The 12,383-nt window shown below is 35.9% G+C and overlaps 1 protein-coding gene across 9 annotated transcripts; it reads left to right on the top strand.

The window, feature by feature from the left end:
* The first annotated feature begins 741 nt into the window (after nucleotides 1-741).
* On the top strand, nucleotides 742-9,936 carry LOC140850910 (large ribosomal subunit protein eL20z-like). 9 transcript variants are annotated; one of them, XM_073254789.1, is made up of 7 exons: nucleotides 742-877; nucleotides 4,785-4,905; nucleotides 6,850-6,951; nucleotides 8,255-8,387; nucleotides 8,462-8,579; nucleotides 9,317-9,381; nucleotides 9,623-9,936. In XM_073254789.1, the coding sequence occupies exons 3-6, from the start codon at nucleotides 6,942-6,944 to the stop codon at nucleotides 9,350-9,352; spliced, it is 297 nt and encodes a 98-aa protein (XP_073110890.1). In that variant the 5' UTR covers nucleotides 742-877; nucleotides 4,785-4,905; nucleotides 6,850-6,941; the 3' UTR covers nucleotides 9,353-9,381; nucleotides 9,623-9,936. The 9 variants fall into 9 exon arrangements, with proteins under 9 accessions (XP_073110890.1, XP_073110885.1, XP_073110888.1 ...); XM_073254784.1 differs by lacking the exon at nucleotides 9,317-9,381 and adding an exon at nucleotides 1,639-2,004; XM_073254787.1 differs by lacking the exon at nucleotides 9,317-9,381 and having other exon boundaries at nucleotides 8,264-8,387.
* Nucleotides 9,937-12,383: the final 2,447 nt, after the last annotated feature.

Genomic DNA, 12,383 nt, shown 5'->3' with positions numbered 1-12,383 from the left:
ATCAGATTATGGATGAGTAAAGAAATTTGAAATGCTTTGAGATCTATATGGTGGATAAATCTTTAACTATGGCTCGTATATTAAGGATGCTCTAAGATCTATATAGATGGATAGAATTGATAGTACATTGACATCTATAGGATGAGTAATCTTTAATTATGAGTTATATATTAAGTATGTTTTGAAATCTATATAGATGGATGAATGAAAAGATTATACATGCTATGAGATTTGCATCACTTTGAAATTTATACAGATGGATAAGTGAAGATATTTAAAGTATTTTAGGATTTGCATTATCGATAATTCTTAACTATGTGTCATATGCTAAGATTGTTTTGAGATGTATGCAAATGAATGAGTAGTGTTCGGTGCTTTGAGTTCTATGCAATTGGTTAATTATAGGCCATATATTAAAGAGGTTTTGAGATCTGTTTAAATAATCAAATCAAAATATTTGAAGTATTTTGAGATTTATGCCATAGAAAGATTCTTGATTATAGAAGATATACTAAGAGTCTTCAAGGTTTGTTCTCGGGCTTCATCTTACATATTTTTTGATCATAATATAACCGTATGCTATCATGTGATTCTATTCTATTTGGGGAGATGAATGTGAGGTTAAATTTCGGATACTTTGAAAGTGGGAGGATATGTTTGGAAATTTGTATGCTGCCGTATGACTTTTTAAACTAGCGGAATTGTTGCTATAATTTTCCTCAACAAAAATCCAATGACGACAAAAAAATCACAGATCCGACAAAAAGCCCCCGGCCGTTGCCTTCGCCCACAGGAGGCACCGCCAACCCTTTCTCTCGACGAGAGAGCTCTTGTTCTTCACGGTTCTTCTCCTGGGCCTCCTCTCAGTCTCTTGTAGGCAAGTCCCTTCTTCTCGCTTTTTGTTGCTATTTTTTCTTTTAATTGCATCGATTTCCATTTCGGGCCTTCTCTTCTGGGTCTTGTTTTTCTTGAGGTATTTGGGTATGGAAAAACTTTTGGAGTGTGAGATTTTGGTCTGATTGTTTTGAAGCAAGTCTTGATTCTTCTGTGGGGCCTCTACAATGGGTTTCTTTTGCTAAAGCTTCTTGGATTTTCTTTTTGTTCTTTGTTTTTTTTTTCAAACATGGATATGGAAGATAAACTTTTGTTGTACTCGTAGCAAAGACTGTGGATCCTTTCCGTTTTTGAATGGTAAGCTGCATTAGAAGTTTTCCTCGCTCTCTCTCTCTCTCTTTTTTTTTTTTTGGGCGGTTTTCTTGATTTAAAAGACTGCCAGTTCATATTATGTTAAGCGGTTTGTGTTTTGCTCCCCTGTGACAGGTTAGGGTAGTATCGATCCTATTGACGTGCTTCAATTGATTCAACGAGTGCCTCGATCTCTATCTTAATTTCAATTCTGATGTTATTTGACTCGAAGTAGCTTTTGCAGATCAGGTGTATATTGTTAGTTATTGAGGTCATTTGATTTGTAGTAGCTACCTACTACAACGATGCACCCTTTTTTATGTATTTAACCGAGTCAAGAAGTCATTAAGAAGTAATTTTAGAAAACTGGATTTTTTTATTATTATTTTTTTATCTTTCATGAATTAGAAAACTGGATGAGTTGAAGTTGGACAATTATCGCTTTGATGGTAGGGTGTGCGAGATGTAGTGGAGGAGAAACTTGAAGAACCAATGATTTTTCAGCATGAGTATTGTGAAGCATAATTCAAGGGGAATTCTTGTGGGCTTCTTGATTATAAGTCAATCTAGTCAGCTGACCTCAATATATACGGGACACTAAAGGAAGATAGAGGGACTCAACTCGGAAAGATAAGTTGATCATGGTGATAGCCATTTGGGAACTTTGAAAAAAAATGACCCTGCACTTTCCCTTTACAGATGGGAGGTTCTAAGATCAAATCTGCTTCAATAACTTTGTTGCTAATTCAGATACATCCTCGTAACTTTATGATAATTAACAAAATGAGTTTGGAGGCAATGCTTATGGGAGAGGAAAAGGTAACATTTTGACATATGCTTTATCAAATTCCAAAACGATAACTGTGGCTGACCAATCCTGTGACTGGGGAGGGTGGATGAGCAAGATTGATTTGAAGGAAAAACCCTATGCCAACTTATGTACAACTTATGGATCTGATACTCTAGTCTCATCCTCTTAATAAGTCCTTAAATGCAGGCCATCTCACATCTATTGGCTTTTCTTCCTCTTTGATTATCTCAAGTTCTATATTCTACATGATGCCTTTGTTGACTATATTGTCTTCATATACTTTTACCTCATTTTACTTGAATGTATATGGTGACCAGCTCATAGGCTTAGGGCAAGACAAACAAGCTAGAAGATCAATACTGACTGTTTTTTTAAGGCATAACTCATAGGCATGCATTAATTTTAAGGTGGGCGACCATGCATTGGAAAGCTAACTTTGAAGCTCATAACTTTATGGGGTGTTTTTTTATGAAATCTATCATAATGAAGGTCCAAAGTTAGTGGAAACTTTGAGAGAAAGGTGATCCTAGGAGTTTATGTCGTACTAGAAACACTTACATTGCTTTTCTGTTAGTAAAACAGATAATTAGTTACATTAATTATTTGATTTTTACTGTGCTATAATTTTTTGTTTTCCAGTTTTGAAAAGTTACCTTGGCCTGTTAATGCTGAGAAGTGATAATCATCTTTGAGAAATAGCTAAATACTGTGAATTGATTAAGGCCCTGTTTAGATGGCAGTTTATCTTATCCACATAACAACACTCAAGCTTGTGAGAAGGGATAAGACAAGCAAGCATTATGGTGGAGAAGAACATAGGACAGAGAGAAACATGAATCCCTGAATTTTCAGATAGTAAATTTAATAAAGTGATGATATGTCTTATCCCTAAAATATTGGGTTTTCAAGTTCAAAGCTTTTGATTATTTGGTTTCTTATGAATTGATTAAGGCCCTGTTTGGATGGCAGTTTATCTTATCCACGTAACAACAGTCGAGCTTGTGAGAAGGAATGAGGGAAGGAAGCATTATGGAGGAGAAGAACATGGGTTAGAGAGAACCATGAATCTTGAATTTTTAGATAGTAAATTTCATAAAAAGATGTTATATTTTATGCCTAAAATTTTGGGTTTTGAAGTTCAAAAGTTTCTCTTGATTGGCCAGTTTCTTTTTTCTTTCATTATCTTCTTCCATATTTCCACCAGCATGCCTACTCTATCACAGGATATGTAATGCTCACATCCAAACGAGGTCTAAATATTTCATTTAGTGGGCATCAGTTATTCTCCCCCATGGATTCCAACTTACTCTTGTTCTTCTTTCTCCTTTGTTCTTTGCCCTCTCCTTTTTTACCCTTGTGACCTTGCAATTATAGCCCATTAGGGTTACATCAACTCTATCAAGTGTGTTATGGAGAATCCAGTGGCAGAACATTTAAAGAAGAAGGTAGCTACAATGTTCTTGTTGCATCTTATGTTGATTGATTGAGGAAGAAAAGCCTCAGAAACAGGAAAAAAAAAATCTTGGAAATATGATGCTATAGAATATTGTCAAGAAGGTCATGAAATATGGCTAATAACTCTGACCATGCAACTTGTAATGATTTGCATGTTAAAGATAGGCTCATAAAATTGTACTGGAAAAAATGGTGAGACAAAAGAAGTCAAACAAAATCAAGACGATTCCAATGAATTTAGAGTGACTTGTGAAATGAAAATGGGATTCTGGAGTGGTGTAATTGCTGCATCTTGAATGGCAATGTTGAGCATGTTCAAGCACTGTGCAATAAAGACAGTTTATGCAAATGGGATGCCATAACACAGACTACAAACCTATGATAGGTATTTGGTAGAGCTAGGAAAGTAGAAAGATTGGAAGAGTTCAATATACATCCAGGGTGCATGGAATGGTTTTGACAAAAAGAGGTGGGAATGAGACATTAGTTGAGATGAGTGAGTTGTTTATAGGAAAGCATGACAAAAAGGGGTTTTGCTAAGAACTAATAGAAATATGTGACCTATTTGGTTATGATTATGTAGTGTTTGGTAGATAGGTTTGATAGTGTGTGTTCTATAATTTACATGAATATAGGGGTTCGAACTTTGAAGGATGGTGTAATATGGAAACAATGGATAATGAGTTAGGGTGTTAATACTGTTTAAGATGAGCCCTAGCATGAGTAGTCTGCAAGGTTTTTGATGTCTAAGGTCTTTAAATTTCCTAGAGTTCTTAGAATCGGAAACCTCAGACTGAAATGAAAATAGTAGACGTCCCCACTCTGTTCCTGTTACATTACTCACTTCCCATGCTATCCCTACTACATTATTAAAACTGAAACTTCACTATGCAATCCTTATTACATTATTCAAACTGAAAAAGAATATTTATTCAAACTGAAACCTCACCAAGCGAGCCATCTAATTCAAGAATATTTATTTGCCTGGATTGAACCATAGAAGCTGGCACCAAACATTTTCAGTTAGTGGTTCCTCCTTTGCTTCTTTGGCCTTAATGCTAGTTGCTGTAGTATTCTCAAGCGTAGTTGATTCCAGAAAACTGAAAAAAGGCATCATAAAACAAAACAAACTGGGACAATTTACTTCAATTTTTTGCATATTATATATCGGATGCTCACATCCAATGGAGAAGTTTTAAAAGACGTCTTTGTTGTTGATCAACTATGCTTTGTTATGCAGTTGTATTGCTTATGTTATCATTAAGCAGTCAGTGTATATACAGTGCATTTTGAGTTTGATTTCATTTTGAACCTGCAATCTTTGCCATAAAAGGAGCAGTTGGAGCACTGGAACTGTTAAAATGGTTAGGATCATTAGGTTCTGCCAGACTTTGCTGCTGTGAGAAAAGAAGATCAGATCTGTGTTATGGCATTGATGAAAAAGGGATAAAGAGGTAACTTATGTAAAAACTTTAGAAGTTGTTGTGAGATATTTTGAATATCATATCATTAGTAGAGTGCATTGATATTTATTTAGAAATCTTAGCAAAGTTGGCAGAGCATCTCGAATGGGCTTGTTTCTTTTATGCTTATAGCTTTTGACCCATGCTATTACTGATTAAAGAGGTTGAAGTATTTGATGTACTATTCTGATTCTATCTACTTATTTTGGTCTTTTTTGGTCCTTGGAAAGTTGTTAAACTCATTGATGCAACCTGTCATTTCTCTCCAAGTTGTGTAAATAGAGCATGTCATAGAGTATTTAGAGAGTGAGAGGGTGGAGAGCTTGAATTGGGATGAGGGGCCCATAGAATTAAATGCTGTGAGAGCCATGGAGCCAAATATCCAGAAGTAGTCAGAGAGTTTGCATTCAAATTACGATAGATGACGTCAGCTTTATAGAACACCAGATATGTTTCCAGAGCTTCTATGCATTATTTGATCAACTTTTAGCTAACAAGGATTAGCAGGTCTTCTCCTTTTTCTTTTTTTTTTTCAAATTGCATGGTCCCGTTGGCCGGATAATGGTTTATAACCTGTACATGTGTATGTACTTTTCTACATATGTTAAGATAATAACAGCTATATCATTTTGTGTTTTTGAAATGAGTGAGCTTTCATCGTCTATGATGCCCTAACTCTTCAATTACCAACAGATGGGTATAAGAGTAGACCTCTTATTTCTATGAATTGATGCTGCTTATCCCTCTTCTTTTAGTGGAGTCTATGTTCTGATGCAGCTTTTCTAATTGATCCAAATTGCTTTCTGAATTTTTGCTTTGGCTTCAATATCCATACAACCATAGACTTGTGAGAGTAAGCCAGACTTTATATGATCCAGAATGTTATGTTGACGCCAACTACTGCAACTGAATTGTGCGCTATAGATGATTCTCTTTAGAAGTTCATTCAGTTTATGTCAAATAAGTGGCAATCCTATCATGTCAAAGGCCTCTTCCTAATGACTGAAATGGATTTGTTTTCACAATGGGTGATATTCTTATTCATGCTTATGATATTCAAAAGCTAAGATTCCTCATCTTGTGAAGATGATTGCAACTAAGGTTTTAAATTTTGGGGGATGGAGGTGTCCCGGTTTTTCCATGAAATTGGATGCCCCATTGTCCCGTCTTATCTCGGAGCGGTCCTGATCATGCGACCCGGTGGATATCCTCCATTGCTCTCTCCTAATTCTTTCCTTTCTTTCTTTTTTTCTACCTTTCTTTCTTTCCTTTCCTTTTTCTTTCTTTCCTTATCTCTCTCTCTCTTTCTTTTTCTTTTTTCTTCTTCCTTCCTTTCTTTTTCTTCTCTTTTCCTTTCTTTCTTTCACTTTTCTTCTTCTTTCCTTTCATTTTTTTTTCTTCATCTTTCCTTCCTTTCTATCCTCTTTTTTTTTCTTTCCCTATGTGGATGGGTTTCAGAGTCCTAACCCTGTCCCAGTCTTATTTTTTCACAGTAATGGGACGGGATGGCTAGGACATCCCCCATCTCGCTGGAACGTAAAACCTTGATTGCAACAACTGCAAATAAAGTCATTTTGACACACAAATTGAATATGCATTTTGCAAGTTGTCCTCACAGAACTTTTGTTGAGATTCTGGACCATAAATCACAAAGAATTGGATTAAATTCTTAAATTATTGCATTCATATATCTTTTTTTGTAATTTGAATATGCTATGGATCATAATTTGTTCTTCCAGTTATTTTTATAAGGTCATGGTCCTTGCCTGATCATTACGTCTTTCTGTTCTCAATACTTTTGTATGTACCATAATTTGATCCGGCTTATTTTTGTTGGAGTGTGCACTTCAGCTTCCTTCATGTTCAATATGTTTAACTGCTTATCTTTTCAAGTGTCAAAATAAATGTAAAACATCTTTTTTGATAAACAAACAGGTTGCAGCCATGCTTTTAGACTCCAGTAATTGGAGGTGACAGAAATTCAAGGATGTTAAGATGTACTTGTGATATTAGCAACTCCTGCATAGATGGATAAAGGTAGCTGAATTCCCCTGATTATGCCTTAATTACCTATTAATCTTCTTTTATTATAATTTTGCACTAATGGGCTAAGATACTGGAGCTGACAAGTATGATTCTGGTACCAGTTATCTTGCACTGGATCACTGCAGAATAAGATATATAATTCTCACTGAGTTACATGGTCTCTCTTTTTATTTTTCTTAGCAGTCATAGGATATTAATGGTACAAATGATATCCGGTGTCATTTGTTTGATTCATTACTATTTACTTTGGCAAATTTATGAGCAATTTTTAGGACCTTGATTATGTTTTCTTCCCTATGATTTAGATTGAATCTCAGGCAAATTTCCACTAGTACCTACTTAGACTAATAATTTTCCTCTATATATATGTATGTAGAAATATTAATTTCTTGCAATCTGAATGAAATGAGCTAACTGGATTGTGGTGAACTGATGGTCAATTGGTCACAGATGCTTGCTTTCCACACAAGTGGTTAGTGAGACTGGAAACTGATTCATCATTTATGGGACTGAACAATTTCTTATGGAGTTATTGCCTAGTACATTTCTTTATAAAGGTGTCTCACCTAATTCTTCTAAGCCTGATCATCAATAATGCACTTGTAGATCCAAGTCCTATAGCAGTTATAAAAATGTCTAGTAAGGAATGATCTTTATAAAATATCATTTGTGACCCTGAGAAAGGTTTGGAACAAGTTCACTATCTTGATACCGGACCCCATATTGATACCGTTATATTATAGTGTCGATATGTGCGATATAGTACCTAGTTTGGCATATTGAATGTTGGTATGCCTCTTGTACAACATATCGGTTCGGTACCGGTATAGGTACGGTCGGTATGCACTAGAACCAATTGGTATGGCAAACTTTGGCTTGGAATGAGCCTTGCTTTCAGATACAACATTTCAGCTTAACCACCTTCATATGCCAATACAATCTTCAAGTTAATTTTTATGGACACATTTTGAAGCACAAAGGCAGTAATGCTTCAGTCTGCTGGAGAATATGGAAAATGCCTGACTTTGAAAGCATCCAATTGTTAGAAACTTGGAATTAATCTTCATTAGAATTACTAAAGTGCTATGAAATATAATTAAATGAAGTCAAGCCTAACATGTTTCACTAAAAGCCTCATGAAATTTTCTTTGCATGCGAAAAGCTTATCAGTCACTTAATGTAAGGGCATCCTATGACTACATATATAGTGTTAAAGAGAATGTTGGAATGATCTGTATGTGTTTAAAACCTTGAGGTACCATGTTTAGTCATGTATCTGATTGACATCTCACAGTGAATGCAGGGCCATCTTATGATTGTAAGGATTGTGGTGGGAAGTATATATTGATAAATGATGAAGAAGACCCACGGTTGGCTATGTTTGACAAGCCCCTCCCATGCTGCGGCTGTGGAATAGGATGGTGTTCGTAAGTGTACCTCCTCACCCCATCATTCCTTTTATCTCATTCATTTATCTCATGAGAACACCATTCCTCTGCAGTTTGCTTTTGGGATTTGTATGCCCGTTGATATGGTACTGTGCTGCAATTCTGTACTTGGGCAGCTACTACCACAGAGATCCACGAGAGCGATCTGGCCTTGCTGCTAATGCAATTGCTGTTAGTCTCCTCCACCCCCCCACCTCCCTCCCTTTTCTTTTTCTGTATCTGACACACACTTGCACTGCATACATGCATGTGCAGACAGTTCAGCAAAATCATGACTTGTCTTTCCCTCCTATAGCTACCAAAAAGCTATTTGCCTGCTCTATTAAGCCTGTAAGAAGTGATTATTTCACTGTAAAACACTTCGCTAGTTATTTAATGACTGTTCAAACAGTAAGTGTAGCAGTTCCTCCGACAACTTTAATAAATTACCAATAAAAACGTTAAGAAAGCTTTGTGACAATTGATTTGATATGAGTGCATCAAGAAAAGATCATAATCCTTGACATAGCCAGCATATTGCATTTTTAACAGAGCTACCTGAAAGTTGAAACCGCTCATTTGATAGTTACTAAACCACTCCTTATTTGATAATTACTATCACCTTGGAAGCCATAGGAGATTCTCCAAGACTCCAATGAGGCCTGAGGGATAATAATGGGAAAACACTGTTTTTGTAATATTTGCTATTTCTTTTTTGAGACATATGGTGGAAGTACCACCCTCAGGATTTGAACCCAGGACCTCTCCCTGGATTCCCAGGTTTGCTGACAAGCTGGCCAAGAGTTCTTTGCTATATTACTTGATATTTTCACTTCTGTTTGGAAGTATTTCTTAATTATTAGCTGGACGGTTGATCTCACAACTGGTGGGATTGAAGTGTATCTTCCTTCTTGTCCCCATTTGTTCAGGAGCAGATCAAGGCCTTCCAAACAAGTTGGAGTTGAGAAGGAAGATATCTATCAATGTCTTTACGGCAATCATCTCAACTTTCATTTCATGATTGTGCCTGAATTTCCATGACAATCTCCATTTTTTTCAGAAAAGAAAATAGCCATCTCTTTCATTCTTTGTTTCTTTTTGTAGAAAAGACGGTCCCAAAAGAGGGGCCATCAGATTTTTATTAATATCATGAATTAGACATCTTAAATTGTTATTCCTAGTTATTTTATTTTCTTTCCTCAATTTTCGTTCTAATTCAGCTGTTTTATTTTCAGGCACTAGTATGTACAATTGTGACTCTGATCACCCTAGCTGCTATCTTCCTCTAGTTCAGGTCTTCATGTTATACACGTTCAGCTCGAGTCCTCTTTAAGCGGCACCTTTGCTGCATGCGGCAAAGTTGGCAGCCAGAGGATACTTATGAACCTTGATCCTGCGAGCTCAGCGAGGGAACCATGATGACGAATGGTCCTAATGTTCAAATTTGCTCACCAGTTCTTTATCTTGTGACACTATGACAAAGTCATCTGTATGGTAAACCATGATAGACATTTGCAGTTAATTGGTCAAAATTATCCATTCGCTCGAATATATTGTGCAAAAATCATAGAGCTCTTTTAACCACAAATTTTTGTGGCTTTATTTCTCCCATTGGTAAAGGAGAGGGCAATTGTGATTGAATGTTCAAGGTAAGCACGCAAGAAAGCATTTGGGCCTTCTTGTATTTAGGATCTAACTGAAGTGCCCTATAGTATCAACGTCTCCTGTCAGCAATCATGTTCATCTGCTATATGCTTTGCAATAACGAAAGCTGACTTTGCCTATAATGCTCCTACGGTGGTGCAATCTTATCATCATCTTGACTCTCCTAAACTATGTAGGAGGACTGTGCTTGATAGTGTGGAACTTTAGAGACGTGAGCTTGATAGACGTGTCACTTGCAGAACTTCCTTACTCTAAAACAGATGCAATGAAGCGAAGGTGCGACAGGGAACCGTAAATTTCCCTATGATTTGTTTATAGCTTGTTGGTCGCTAATTGTATAACTTGTTGGTTATCAGGTGGCATCATCATGACCGTCATGCTAATTGACGGGAAAAGGCACTGAATTTTGGGAGACTATTAGAGCCCAGTCATATTTATTATCGAAGGAAAATTAAATTTTGTCCCATCCAAGAAATTATTTCCTATATTGTATGTACCATGTGTTATGCACACTGTATATCACAGCTGCTCATTTTTATAGCTATGCATCGAGATGTGCGCTTGATGAGTGGCAGTTGGTTGTGATTGGTTGCAGGTAGCTGTGATGCGTGCCGGGCAATAATTTTTTTTTGACCTACTTCAGCAAATTTTCCCTTTAACTTTTTATTCGAATTACCGTTAATGGCATTTTTATCATTTCATAAGCACCGTGGATTAGACAACAGGAATGACTAAGCTAAAAATCAAAAGAATTGGTTGAAACATTTAACGGAGAGAGGGGTCTGTGTAAATGGTTGAAAGTTCAGCGGATCAAAATGAAATTTTCTCTAATTTTGATGCTGAGACTAGCTGCATATCATTAACTGCCGCCACAATGACAAAACTGAACCACAAGGTAAATATTCCTATCTTCTTCTGCTGGCAGGGATGCATTTTGATGTTGTTTTCTGTTAGACATAACTTTTGCTTGGACCTTATTGATCGGTCAAATCTCTCACTTAGCATTACCTTTTGGCCTTTGATTTATTTTCAATTAAAAATTTAAAACATCACAGGTCATAGCATTTCGTTTTCATTAGTTTTTTTTTTTTTTTTTTTGTAAAATTACATTAGTGCGTTATGTCATACTTCTAAACCAATGATGCAAAAGAAAGAGCAACCCTGACGGACTCCTCTAAACAGCATGTTCCCTCACCAAGATTACCCAGCCGACTTTTTTTTCCCACATTTCTTGACTTACCTAAAGGGCTAGCTGAGGCCATCCTAAGTCTAGCATGGAAATCGTGAAGCACATTTCATGGGACTGAGATAGCTAAATCTTCATTCTCCCAAAATTAATCTAGCTCACCAATTTGTCTTGCGCGAGCATCAAGCGATTTGCCACAATCTACACAGGAGGAAATTAGTATCGAGCCCTACGGAAAGGATTTTTTCAGAAATTAGTTCCTGAAATCTTTTATATTTTTATATTAATTCTTATCTTTTTTATTCATATTTTAATTTCTAAAACCTTGGAAGTATTAGTTATTTTTCTTTCAAATTAACTAAATAATAACCGAATAATCTGCTTATATTTTCTTAATTTCATATATTATCAATATTTTTGTCTTAGCCCTTATATTTGACCAATGCTTTAACTTTTGCCTCTTTATTGCTGACCTGCAGGAAGATTCCAAGACCTAAGTCTCATTTGCTGTTAAGCCAAGAACGTCTTGAATCCTCTCATGATTCTACCTAATCTTAGCTAGATTTTGGACGGTAAAAGGTTGAAGGATCAATTTATACAAGCAAAGAACTTACAAAAATTTTACATAAATATGAAAAAGGTGGGGATTAATATGCCCATGTACAAGATTTCAAAATCTAATATGAACAAGTCATATATAACTTCACAAAATCATCTCTATAAAATGCATTTGTACACAAAAAAATAAAAAAATAATATTAAGATACAAAAATGATTCCACATGGGATGGAAGCTGCGAAATGAAAAAGTCCGGTCATTCCACTGGTACCCTGTACACAAATGAGTAGATCCAATATGTTTGTAATCATTGGGTTCCGTGAGCTTTCAATGAGCCGCCAGCCATCCGTGCAGTAATTGAACGGTTCAGCTTTAAGCGTTGACCCTGGGAAGTCTCGGTGCAAATCCAACATCGTGGAGTCCGATAGCTTTGCATTTATGCGATTAAAATAATTTTTTTTTACATATATATTCTTTTAAATCTTTTAATTTATATAAATATTTTTATAAAATTATTATTTATATATATTGTAATTATGGATCAAAAAATCGAATGGTTCAGATGGTTGACTTATGCCTTCGTCTCC

This window comes from Elaeis guineensis, chromosome 3, assembly GCF_000442705.2.
Source record: "Elaeis guineensis isolate ETL-2024a chromosome 3, EG11, whole genome shotgun sequence".
Classification (NCBI taxonomy): domain Eukaryota; kingdom Viridiplantae; phylum Streptophyta; class Magnoliopsida; order Arecales; family Arecaceae; genus Elaeis; species Elaeis guineensis.
Note: the sequence above shows the minus strand (reverse complement) of the source record. Positions and strands in the feature narration are given on the sequence as shown.

Bases quoted from the DNA above. Each gene is read 5' to 3' on its own strand.
- LOC140850910 (XM_073254781.1), top strand. The intron at 8,388-8,461 runs GTAAGTGTACCT...ATTCCTCTGCAG, and splicing joins TGTGGAATAGGATGGTGTTC to TTTGCTTTTGGGATTTGTAT. The intron at 8,580-9,622 runs GTTAGTCTCCTC...TTTTATTTTCAG, and splicing joins TTGCTGCTAATGCAATTGCT to GCACTAGTATGTACAATTGT.